The 13124-nt window shown below is 36.2% G+C and overlaps 1 protein-coding gene across 1 annotated transcript in view; it reads right to left on the minus strand.

Moving 5' to 3' along the window:
• The window catches only part of CFAP20DC (CFAP20 domain containing), a gene marked incomplete at both ends in the record, with an annotated part of 331976 nt that overhangs the window by 207816 nt on the left and 111036 nt on the right, over nucleotides 1–13124 (minus strand). The window contains one exon of the mRNA XM_080715044.1: nucleotides 1064–1178. Coding sequence (XP_080571170.1) covers nucleotides 1064–1178 — 115 coding nt within the window. The remainder of the gene's footprint in view (nucleotides 1–1063; nucleotides 1179–13124) is intronic.

The raw sequence follows: 13124 nt of genomic DNA on the forward strand, positions 1-13124 counted from the left end.
CAAGTACTAAAACTATCCTAACCTCTCCCAAAGTACATAAAGCAGTCGCAAGTCTGATTGTATCCTAGAATTCTCTCTCTCTCTGTGTGTGTGTGTGTGTGTGTGTGTGTGTGTGTGACTGGAGATTGAACCCAGGAACATTCTACCTCCAAGCTATATCTCTTCCTTCCTTCCTTCCTTCCTTCCTTCCTTCCTCCCTCCCTCCCTCCCTCCCTCGCTCCCTTCCTCTCTTTCTTTCTTGCACTGGGGGTGTAACCCAAGGCCTTTTCTACCTTCGGGCTACACTCCCAGCCCTATTTTATACTTTATTTGGAAACAGGGTCTCACTAAATTGCTGAGAACCTCACTAAGTAGCTGAGGCTGGCTTCAAATCTGTGCAATCATCCTGTCTCAGCCTCCCAAGTGTTGGGATTACAAGCGTGGGCTACCACACCCGGCTTAGCTCTTTTTATTTTGAAAAAGGTCTTGTTAGGTTGCTGAGGTTGCGCTAAGTTGCTGAGGTTGATCTCAAATCTGCAAGCCTCATATCTCAAGCCTTCCAAGTATTGGAATTACAGGCATGTGCTACCACACCCACTCCTAGGATGTTTTACAAATCTTACAACAATGATTACTAGTTCTATATTTTCCAAAGATGTACCAATTTCCCATCTATAAGCTTTTGCAAATGCTGTTCCTCCTGCTTGGAAACTGGGCTTCCTGTCTCAGCCTACTGAAATTATAGTCCTTTCCAGTCCATGCTCACTATAGCTTTCTTCATGAAGCTTATTCTCCAGTTTCTGAAAAAAAGTCAATTTGTAGGCAGATGGATCTCTTTCCCTTTCAGAATCCCTTTATCAGTCCCAATAGCACCTTCTCTCTTAATATCAGAGTTGTGGTGATACCGTGTGTTTAAACAGTATTCTTCTACCTAGATTACAAGGAAATGGTAGAAAGGACATAGATTTTATTCATTTTCTATAATTCTGTGGTACTTAACAATGTTCTTATACAGAGTGATCCCATGATTAATATTTGATGAAATGAATATAATATGTTAACACAATATTTATGTGATACTTACAATTTTACGCTTGATCATCAAGAGTGGGATTTTAGCATGAAGAGGAGTTGAGGACAATTCCTTATGGATTGTCGATAAATATAATCTTCTTTTGATGTTCCCTAAGTCAGTAATTCTGCAAAATAAAAGATGCCCAACAATTTAATAACTACTTCTTTTGTAATTATTAAAATAATATAATTTATTATATAGACCCTTTCCAACAGGGAGTGTAAACAAAGGATTTAAGAATTGCCATTTTCTTTTAAAAACTAATAATTTTTTTTCTTTAAATTCAAAGTCTTCACAAGCCTGAATGTATAAATTCCCTTAATATGTTAATTTATTTCAGTACTCTACTAGATTTTCACTGTCTACCAGTCTTTGAAAAAAAAATCAATTTGTATGAACTGAGAAACTGAGAATTTTTAATAACCATGCTTGTTCCAGCCCCTTAAGCTTGAGTTATCTTGGGACATACTGTCACCTACTAAGTAGGAAAACATTATGGGTTTCTTTCCCTAAAAATGCACCTGTCATTTTATACAGGCTGTTAGTCTGCTTAGAGACAGATACAAAACACTGACTGTTGGTTTCACTTCCTGAGCACATATCTTCCAACCAAAATTATAATACACAAGTTTATTGCTCGCTGTTCAGGTCAACCTGCAGTGATACCAAGGACATGGAATCTGAACATCTTTAATAGATTTAGACCATAGCCATGATTACAAGAATTAGGCTTGCTTCAATTGATAGAGGGTCATTTTTATGTTCTGCTTCCTTTAAGTCTCAGAGATAACAAAGTAGACTGAAAATTTCCAAACTGTCTCAGAGTACTATATTGTAGAATTGGTGCTTCCTTAAAAACCTTTTTTATATGAAAAAAAATTATTTCCTCTCATTTTTGGCAACCTGGATATATATATATATATATATATATATATATATATATATATATATATATATACACACACACATATATACACACACACACATATATATATATATGTATGTATGTATATTGGATTACTATATTGCTAATTTTCTGGAATTAACAATCCTACAGGAGACATTTCACTTATATACACTATTGTCGATATTTATAGCACAATCCACTATTATCTAATCAACAGAGCCTTTTGTATAGCTCTTCTATGGTTTCTCCTTCCACTTTTCTAATCTCATTTTTGCTTCCTTCCAAAAATAGGCTACATATCTTGTGGGAAAACTAAACTGTCATTAAACAATGTTAATGATAAATAGTAAAAATTAGGTGGCAAGATTTCAGAGTATAGCCAAGACCTAAATATTTTATTCCTTTGGCATAAAGTGATACCATAAAATTATTTTAATCCATAGTCAGAGATAAAATTTAAAATGCAAAAGTATTATTACTATTGCAGTATTATACTTAGAAGTATAAGTAAAGCAGAGTGAACACATGGGCAGAAAGGATAGTACGTGACCAAACACTGACATGCAGAGAGAACACACATTAGAACTTCCAACCCATCCTTTTAAAATGTAATTTTGCAGCCAGAAAGGAGGATCATAGGTTTGAGGCCAGCCTCAGCAAGTCAGTAAAACCCTTAGCAACTCAGTCAGAAATCTGTTCTAAAATTAAAAATAAATAAATAAAAAAGGTCTGGGGAGATAGTTTTGAGATAGAATACCCCTGAGTCCAATCCCCAGTACTGCAAAACAATAATAACTAAATGTAATTTTACCCATGTTTCATTATATATTAGTATGGCAATGTATGAATGTATTTTCAAAGTAAGTGTATCATGTGCTAAGTATGCATCAATATTTTACTAATGGGGTATAGGGTTAAATATATGTGGAAACCACTATCATCAGATATGTCTCTTCTGTAAAGCATTCTAATTAGGGAGAAGGAAAGACTAGAGATTCTGGAGAAGAAGAGGTAAGGAAAAGGGGAGCTACATTCACCAAAAACTTATCTGTGACTTAATTTTATTAAAGGCTTTTTTGGTTTTAGGAATGAGACTGTGATTTTTATCTATACTTTTAAGAATCAAACTCTAAACAGAAATGCTTCTGTATATCATTGGCATAAGGAACTTCAGGAATATTCATTCACACATTAAACATTTGTTTAATGAGCTAGAAAATATGCTGGAAATGCATCAGCAATACAGAGGTGAAAAAGTCTCTACTCTCCTGCAGCTTCTATTTCTAATGAAAAAGGCAGGTGTCCCTGTCCATATTCTTACAGCTATAATCTAAAAGACTGACCAGATAACTAAAAGGAAAGAAGATTTATTTTTCTTAGTTTCTCGTTCAGTTCATGTAAGGCCAGGGACTACAAGATCTCATGGCATTGTGGCAGGAGGCAGAGAGAGGGAGATTACATAGACTATTCTCCTTACATCATAGAGGCTGGGAAAGAGAGAGAGAGAGAGAGAAGAGAGAGAGAGAGAAGCAGGAGGAGGAGCCATTTATATAATCCCCAAGGCCACACTCCCAGAAACCCACCTCTAGTCATACCCTACTAGCTAGGGTCACCATCCAGATTTATCTACTGCTGGGATTACAACCCTCAGGACTTAATTACATCAGCTCCAAACATTAATAAATGAGCTTTATGTCTAATTATAATAGCAGATAAAAATGTAGACAAAATTTTTTAATTATCCTATATTCAATAAAGGAAACATATAAAAGAATAAACTAGAAGATATAAGAAATGACCTACTTTGAACAGTGCCAGCAAGGTTTGTCTTTGGTGGGTAAAGGGGAGAGAACATGAGGCAAGAGCCACATCATGCAGGGTCTTTGTGCTAAGAAAGGAGTTTATGAATTTATTATTATAAACAATGTAGGAATAGCTATACAGGGCTCACATGAATACTACCTATTAATCTACATGATTAATGCATATTATAAAGTTATAATGAGTCTCTTATGTCTTCACTGGGATTAAATTTGCCTATTTTAGTGTACAAGCTCCAGTGTTTTGGTAATTGTATATGTTCATGTAATTACCACTCTGGTGAACATAGAGCACATGTCCATTACCCTAGAGAGTACCCTCTTGGGCCTTATACTCAACCCTCACCCCATGAGCAATCAGGCTTCAGATTTCTAATTTCATAGATAGGTTTAGAGACCCTGTTTCCAAATAAAAAAGTATCAAATAGGTGTCTGGGAGTGTAGCCCAGGGGTAGAAGGGTTTCCAGGAACCCCAGTACCACCAAAAAATAAATGAATAAATAAAAGTTCTTAAATGGGGATACAGCAATTTTTCCATTTTCCTGTTGATAGAGGAGTTGATTCCAGTTGAGGTTTTTAATGAGTAAAACCAGTTTGAACATGCTTATGGTGGACATGTATTTTGGTTTTCTCTTTCTCCTCTTTATATGGGATTGTTATGGGACTAGCAATGGGATTGTTGAGTCACTGTGGGAGGTATTTTTTTTAATAACTTTAGAGAAACAACTTTCCAAAATTTTAGTTTATTTAGTGGATATGAAATGAATATCATTGTGATTTCATTTACATTTCTCTGACTAAAGATTTTGAGCACTTTATATGTGTTTAATAAAGTATATCTTTTTGTGAAATATGTTGTCTTTTGCTCAATTTTTATTTTTATATTTGTAAAAGTTCTTTCTATATTTTGGATCCATGTTCTTTGTTAGCTATATGTACTGTGAATACTTTCTTGCCTATCTTTTTTATCACTATCATGATGCTGCCATGGTTGAAGGAATCTTATTTTTTTTCCACTTGTCTATATGTTGAATTTTCTGGTTGATCAAATGTGATATGTCTGGGTTTGATAATAGGGTTAAGTTAATCACATGAAACAACTTGGGAAGTGTTTTCAGAAAGTGTTTAAAATGTGACAGTCCTTTAAATGTTAGTAGAATGTGTGTGTGTGTCTGAAGTTTTATTTGTAGGACAATTTTGCTTACACAATCAATTTTTTCAATAGATTATAGTAGTACTCAGATTTCTAATTTTTCTTATTTATTTTTATTATTTATGTTTGCAGGTTTGGGGATGGAATCTAGGGGCATTTGATGTCTGTGCTACATCCCCTGCCTTATTTTTTATTCTTTTTATTTTGAAACCGTGTCTCACTAAGTTGCAGAGGGCCTCACTAAGTAGCTGAGGCTGTCCGTGAACTGTGATCCTCCAGTCTCAGCCTCCCAAATGCTGGGATTACAAGCGTGCGCCATTGGCCCGACTCTCTAATTTTTCTTATTTAACTTGTATTCTTCACACTGACTTGAATTTGTTGCCATGAAGTTGCTCATTTATCCTCTTATATTTTTAATATCAGGAGAACTTGTAGAATCTCTCAGTTCAGACATTGAAAACTTATGGCTTCTCTCTCTTTAATAAATTAGTCCTGTTATATTTTTCCAAGTTTCTCTTTTCAAAAAACAACTTTTGGCTGTGTTAAATTTCTTAATTATTTTCCCCATTTTGTTGATTCCTCATTTTATATTTATTATTTCTTCTATTCATTGTGGATTAACTTTGCTCTTTGTTTTCCTTAGCATCTTAGAATGGGAAGTTGTAGCACTAATTTTAAAACTTTTCCTCATATAGATGTTTAAGACTATAAATTTATTTATTTTTAAATTTTTTATTGGTGCATTATATTCATACATCATATTGGGGTAAAAAGCTTGTGTGTACATACCTGTACACATCACTGATTTAACCCCTACCCAATTCTCACCCCATTCCCTCCCCGTCTGACCTTCACTTGCTTGGCTTAGTGGTTGACTTCGATATGTTTAAGTACATTGTGTGTTTTAGAGAATTTCCTCCTTCCCCTCCCATCCCCTCATTTAGGTTATCTTGTTTGCTCCTCTATAGGATTTCCTTTTTCATCTAGAGTTACTCCTATGACCCATTTCTCCCTAACTCTCACATATTAGGGAAAGCATTTGCTTTCTTATTTTTTTGTCACTAACTAATCTCACTTAGCATAATGTCCTCCAGTTCCATCCATTTCCCTGAAAATGATGTAATTGAGATTTTTTTTTTAATGGCTGAGTAAAATTCCTTTCTGTACATATCCCACAGTTTTATAATCCATTCATCTGTTGATGGACAGATGAATGGATTATTCCATAGTATGGCTATGGTGAATTGTGCAGCTCTGAACATAGATACACATGCATTAGTTTGGTAGTTTGGTTTCCTATCTTTTGGGTAGATTCCCAGAAGTGGTATTGCTGGATCAAATGGTAGATTTGTTCCCATTCTTCTGAGGATTCTCCATACTGTTTTCCAAAGTGGTTACACTAATTTGCAATCCCAACAACAATGTCTTAGAGTTCCCACTTCTCCACATCCTCGCCAGCATCTGTTGTTGTTTGTGTTTGGAATGATTGCCATGCTAGTTAAAGTTAGGTGAAATCTCAGGGTAGTTTTGATTTGCATCTCTCTGATTGCCAGTGATGTTGAGCATTTTTTCATGCATTTATTGGCCATTTGAATTTCTTCTTTTGTGAAGTGTCTATTTAGTTTGCTTGACCATTTTGTTATTGGATGCTTTGTTTTCTTAGTGTTGAGTTTCTTGAGTTCTCTGTATATTCTATATATTAGTGCTCTATCGGTGTTGTAGGTGGTAAAAATCTTCTCCCATTCTGTTGGCTCCCAATTGAGGTTCTTGATAGTTTCCTTTGCTGAAGAGAAGCTCTTCAATTTCATGCAATCCGACGTACTGATTTCCCTTTTAATTTGTTGTGCCTTTAAGGTCTTGTTGAGAAAGTGTTTATCTGTGTCTATGTGTTGCAGTGTTGGACCTATGCCTTCTTCAAGAGGCTTCAAAGTCTCGGGTTTGACATCCAAGTCTTTCATCCATCTTGAATTGTGCAGGGTGAAAAAGTGGGATTAATTTCCAATTTTCTGCATATGGTTAACCAATTTTGCCAACACCATTTGTTGAAGAGGCCATCTTTTCTCCACTGTACGTTTTTGGCCCCTTTGTCAAAAATCATTTGGCTGAAGTGTGTGGACTTGTTTCTGGGTCTTCTATTCTGCTCCATTGGTCTATGTATCTGTTTTTGTGCCAGTACCATGCTGTTTTTATTACAATGGCTTTGTAGTATAGTTTAAAGTCAGGTATTGTGATTCCTCCTGCATGGTTTTTGTTGCTGAGAACTACCTTGGCTATTCTGGGCTTTTTGTTATTCCAGATATATTTAAGGACTGATTTTTCTATGTCTGGGAGGAATGGTCTTGGTAGTTTAATGGGCATTGCGTTAAATCTGTAGATCACTTTTGGGAGGATGGCTATTTTAATGATATTTATTCTGCCAATCCATGAACATGGAAGATCCTTCCATCTTCTAAGATCTTCTTTGATTTCTTTTTTCAGTGTTTTATAATTTTCTTTGTAGAGATCTTTTACCTCCTTGATCAAGTTTATTCCTAAGTATTTTAAATTTTTGCGGGAGATCCTGAGTGGAAGTGTTTTCTGAATTTCTTTTTCAGTGGATTTATGGTTGGTGTACAGGAAAGCTTCTGATTTTTAAGGTTGATATATCATCTGCAAATAGTGAAAGTTTGAGTGCTTCTTTTCCTAAGTATACTCCTCTGATTTCCTTTTCTTGCCTTATTGCTCTATTAGTGTCTAGTACAAATTGAAGAGAAGTGGTGATAATGGACATCCTTGTCTCATTCCTGTTTATAGGGAAAATTCTTGAAGTTTTTTCCCATTTTATATGATGTTGGCAGTGGGTTTATTGTAGATTGCCTTAATAATGTTTAGATATGATTCTTCTATTCCAATTCTCTTCAGTGTTTTTATCATAAATGGATGTTGAATTTTGCAAATGCTTTATCAGCATCTATTAAAATGATCATGTGATTTTTGTTCTTGGTTGTTTATATGGTGAATTACATGGATTTATTTTCGTATGTGGAACCAGCCTTGCAATCCTGGGATGAACCCTACCTGGTCATGGTATATGATTTTCTTGATGTGATTTTGAATGTGTGCTGCTAGTATTTTAACTGTTTTGCATCTAAGTTCATCAGAGATATAGGCCTGTAGTTTTTCTTCCTTGAACTGTCTTTATTCGGTTTGGGTATTAGTGTGATGTTGGCTTCATGGAATGTATTTGGGAGAGTCCTGATTTTTTCTCTTTTGTGAAATAGTTTGAGAAATATTGGGGTTAGGTCTTCTATAAGGTTTATAGAATTCACTTGAGAAACCATCTGGTCCTTGGCTTTTCTTTGATGGTAAGCTCTTTATTGCTGTTTCAATCTCTTTAAATGTTACTGGTTGGTTTAAGTGTTCTATATCTTCTTGACTCAGTTTAGGAAGATTGCATTTATCTAGGAAGTTGTCGATTACCTCCAGATTTTCCATTTTGTTGGAGTATAGTTTTTCAAAGTAGTTTCTGATAATCCTCTGGATTTCAATACTGTCAGTAGTAATTTATCCTTTTTCATCTCTTATCTTCATAATTTGGGTTGATTCTCTCTTTTTTTAGGTAGGTTGGCTAGTGGTTTATCTATCTTGTTAATTTTTTCAAGAAACCAGCTTTTAGTTTTGTTGACTTTCTGTACTGTTTTTTTATTCTCTATTTCGTTAATTTCTGCTCTAATTTTAATAATTTCCTGTCTTCTCCTGGCTTTGGGGTTCAATTGTTCCTGCTTTTTACAGGCTTTGAGGTGTGTCATTAGGTTATTTGTTTGAAGATTTTCTGTTTTTCTTACGTGAGCACTCAGTGCTATAAATTTTCCTCTCAATACTGCCTTCAAAGTATCCCAGAGGTTTTGATATGTTGTATCTTTATTTTCATTTGTTTCTAGAAATTTCTTGATTTTACCTCTTATGTATTCTATGACCCATTCTTCATTCAAAAGTGTGTTCAGTCTCCACATGTTTATGTTGTTTCTCTGGGTCTTCTTATGGTTGATTTCTAGTTTCATTTCATTATGGTCTGAAATGACACAGGAAAGTATGTAACATTTTTTGAATTTGCTAGTGTTCATTTTGTGTCCCAGGATGTGATCTATTTTGGAGAAGGTTCCGTGAGCAGCTGAGAAAAATGTAAACTCCAATATTGTTGGGTGAAATATTCTATATGTGTCCAACAGGTCCATTTGGTTAATGGTTTTCTTTAGTTCTGAGGCATTTTTACCGACCCTTTGTCTGGAAGATCGGTCTGGTATTGTGAGAGGTGTGTTGAAGTCTCCCAGTATTATTGTGTTGGGATTTATGTGTGACTTCATGTCACAAAGAGTTTGATTTATGAAAGTAGCTGTACCTATGTTTGGGGCATAGATGTATATTATTGTTATTTCTTCTTGCTGAATTATTCCTTTCACCAGTATCTTTGTCTCTTCTAAAAGTTTGGATTTGACATCTAACTTGTCTGATATCATAGTTGCTACTCCTGCTTGTCTTTGAGTTCTTTTAGCATGGATTACTTTGCTCCAACCTTCACCTTGAGTTTATTCCTATCTTTACTTGTAAGATGTGTTTCTTGTAAGCAGCAGATGGATGGATTCTGATTTTTAATCCATTTTGCCACTTTATGTATTTTTATTGGGGAGTTGAGGCCATTTACATTCAGTGTGATTATAGAGAGATAATTTTTATTTCCTAACATGTTAAGATTTTATTTCTGTTTGAGATACTGTTTATTCTTCTTTACTTAGTTGTCTGCTGGATTTGAAATCTTGTTTCTCTGATTCTGACGTGTATTACCTATTTCTTCTTTGTAGTTAATCTCCTTGAGTATTTTCTCTAGCGCTGGTTTTGAAGACATAAATTCCTTCAGTTTCTGTTTGTCATGGAAGCTTCTTATTTCTCCATCTAAATTGATAGATAGTTTTGCTGGGTAGGAAATTTTTGGCTGGAAGTTGTTTTCTTTCAGAGTTTGGACTATGTTACTCCACGCCCTTCTGGCTTTCATGACTTGGTTTGGGAAGTCTGGAGTGATTTGCTTCTGAATGTCACATGGCCTTTTGTTTTTGTTGCCTTTAAGATTCTCTCCTGGCGTCCACATTAGTCATTTTGACAATTATGTGGCATGGGAATCCTCTTCTCTGATCCTGTCTAAAGGGAGTTCTATAAGTTTTCTGGATCTGTGTATCGACCTCTTGTTCCATGTTTAGAAAATTTTCTGCTACCACTTCCTTGAAGAGATTATTGATCCCTTTGGTTTCACCTTCTTTTTCCTCCTCTATTCCAATTATTCTTAGGTTAGCTCTCTTAAAATGGGCCCATATTTCTTCATTGTCAAATTCCTGCTGTCGGATATTTTTTTCTAAATTAGAATCTATGCATTCATTTTTGGTGTGATCATCTTCTAGGAGCGAGATTCTATTCTCCATGTGGTCTAATCGGTTGTTTATACTTTGAATTGAGGCCTTTATTTCAATAATTGCATCCTTTTTCTCTTTTTGACTCTCTCTGAATTCTTTTCAAAAGTCTTCTATTATTTCTACAGTTATTTACCCACGGGTAGCTGCAAGTACAGTGTGATATCTCTGCCACCGCTACTCCCCCGTTGGGTTGTACTGCAAAAATCTCTGACCCAGGGAGACTGTCTGCACAAGTCCCTGAGAGTGCAGTACTGGGATTTCTCCTCTAGGGGCCGCAATTGTACTCACAGTTGTTGAGTTCGCTAATAGAGCTGTAGTGGACTTGGTGAACTCGCTGCTGCTGCTGCTGTCAATATGGCGCTGCTGCCACTTCCTTGGCCGTGAAGCTGGCCTATTACTTTTCTGGTTTTGAGCTCTGCTCTGAGTCCCTGCAGGGTGTGCTGAGCCCAGCCCCTGGGAGCTTTAGACGCTCCTTGCGCTGAAAAAACTGCTGAGTTACACCCAGCTGTTCTGCAGCTGCTTACCTCAGCTCACTGTCCACCGCTCCTTTCTGTAGTCTGGTGGCTTGTGTAGTGTGTTGGTCTGGAGCCGACTGGTAAACTCACCGCTGCCACTGGCAGTATGGTGCTGCTGCTGCGTCTTTGGCCGTGAGGCTGGCATATATCCTCTCTGGTCTTGAGCTCAGTTCTGAGTCCCCTTCCTCTCTGGAGCGTGGTGCTGCAAGGGAATATGGTTCTGGCGTGGCTCCGCACTGCAGCTCCGGCTATGGTACTGCAGGCTGGTTTCTTTTCTGGTGTCTGGTTGTTCTTCTAGCCCTCTTTTTCTCTGTCCCCTGTATTTACAGTTTTTATTTCTCTGCTAATGGTGTTTTCTGGCTGTGAGAGGCGCTGGTTTTGTATTAATAGAGATCGATTGTTAGCGGGATTCGTAAACACCACTTTTCTCTGTCGCCATCTTCCCGGAAGTCCAAGACTATAAATTTAGATCTAAGTATTATGCTAGTTGCATTCTACAACTTCTGACATATACTTTAACTTTATTCATTTGAAATATTTTCTACTATCTCTTTTTCTTTGACTCCTAGTTGACTTAAAAACATAACACCTAAATTTGAAACACTGATGTCTTTTTAAATTTAGTTCTATCAGAGAACATACTTTGTAAAGCTTTTTTTTTTTTAAAGCATACTAAGACTTATTGTGTGGCTACTTTATTTGGCACTAGAGGTTGAACTCAGGGGCATTCTACCTCTGAGTTAACCCGCAGATCTATTATTTTTTAAACAGGTCTTGATAAGTTTGCTGAGGCTGTTCCTGAACCTGTGATCCTCTTGTCTCAGTCTCCCAAATACTGAGATTACAGGCATACACCACCATGCTCAGTGTGTGACTACTTTAGAATTCCTTCATGTTCCATTCACGATTCAGTCTTCCACTAGGTCATAAATTATGCCCTCCAATCATGATCCAACATTAAGCCCCCTGAAAGAGTGATCTTGAAGATAATGAGACGGAAGTATAATTTGCTGTAATGTGGTAATTTATCTAAATAAAAATCTATCAATTATTTAAAGGTTTACTCAGCACAGAATAAGAACAGTAGACTTAGATATCAGTACCTGATATGTATTTTCCCCAAGAGAAAGATACTTTTATTAAATGTCTATTAATTATGGAACATTTTCTGTATGCCAACACTGTATTAAGCACTCTGCCTGCATTATTCCATTCAATCCTCTCATAAACTTTCTAATGTATATATTATCATTTCCATTTTACAGTTAAAATTAAAGCTTGGTTAGTAATATCAGGTGAGTTTTTCAAATTTACACATCTAGTAGAATCTACATTTAAACTCAGATTTAACAAATCCCAGTATCCATTTCCTAAACCACAGGCTTCCTTTCTTTTTGGAGTAAGTGGTACTTATAAACACAACTACAGTAGGATTGTCTTTGTTCTTGGGAATTAAATGCTTAATATCCAATGGTTAAGACTGTTACCCTTTAGTGTGCTTGACTGGACATAGCTCTTCTTTAGATATATAAAAAATATATGATGGAAAAACTGACATAGCAAGAAGACCTAGGAGGGGGAGCCAAAAAGGCAATAATTTTGAATAGAAAGTATGTGAAATGGAAGAATACCACATGCCAGGACCTCCTGTATACCATTCCACCAAAAGTTATCTCATTATTCCTCCCAGGGACTCTTTGAAATAAACTCAAAATATTCACCTCTGGCCAATGTAGTGAGAGGTTCAGAAACATTAGGAAAATTGGTCAGGTTATCATAGTAGCAGAGCCAGGAAGCCTAGTAAGCCTAAAAAGCTAAAGAAAAAGGGAAAATTATAAATTATTTATAAGTGTATCTGACATTCCAGGGGATAGGATTCCTTGGCTCAGTGTTTTTGAAAGGTTACACACTTACAAGGGAGGGTGGCAGCACTCTAAACATTTACTTGACTTTACTATAGGGCATTCCATAAAAAGCACACCTCTGCCACCAGCTGTAGCAGTGGAGGGCAGTTTACTCAAGTGCACCCGGGGCCTTCTTCAATAAAGTGGGAGCCACCTTCCATGAAGGTCCAGCCTAGTGTAAACTCCTTGTAAATATGGCTGAAATCCTTACAAGTATACTAATGGTATTCCTTAGAGGAGAGATTTTAATGGTGCTTTTGGCTTGGTGTACTCAATTATCTGTCTAGAATTGCTTATGATAAACAAGCTGGAATCCATGTACCTATGGTG

This window comes from Muscardinus avellanarius, assembly GCF_963383645.1.
Source record: "Muscardinus avellanarius genome assembly, chromosome: 18".
NCBI lineage: Eukaryota > Metazoa > Chordata > Mammalia > Rodentia > Gliridae > Muscardinus > Muscardinus avellanarius.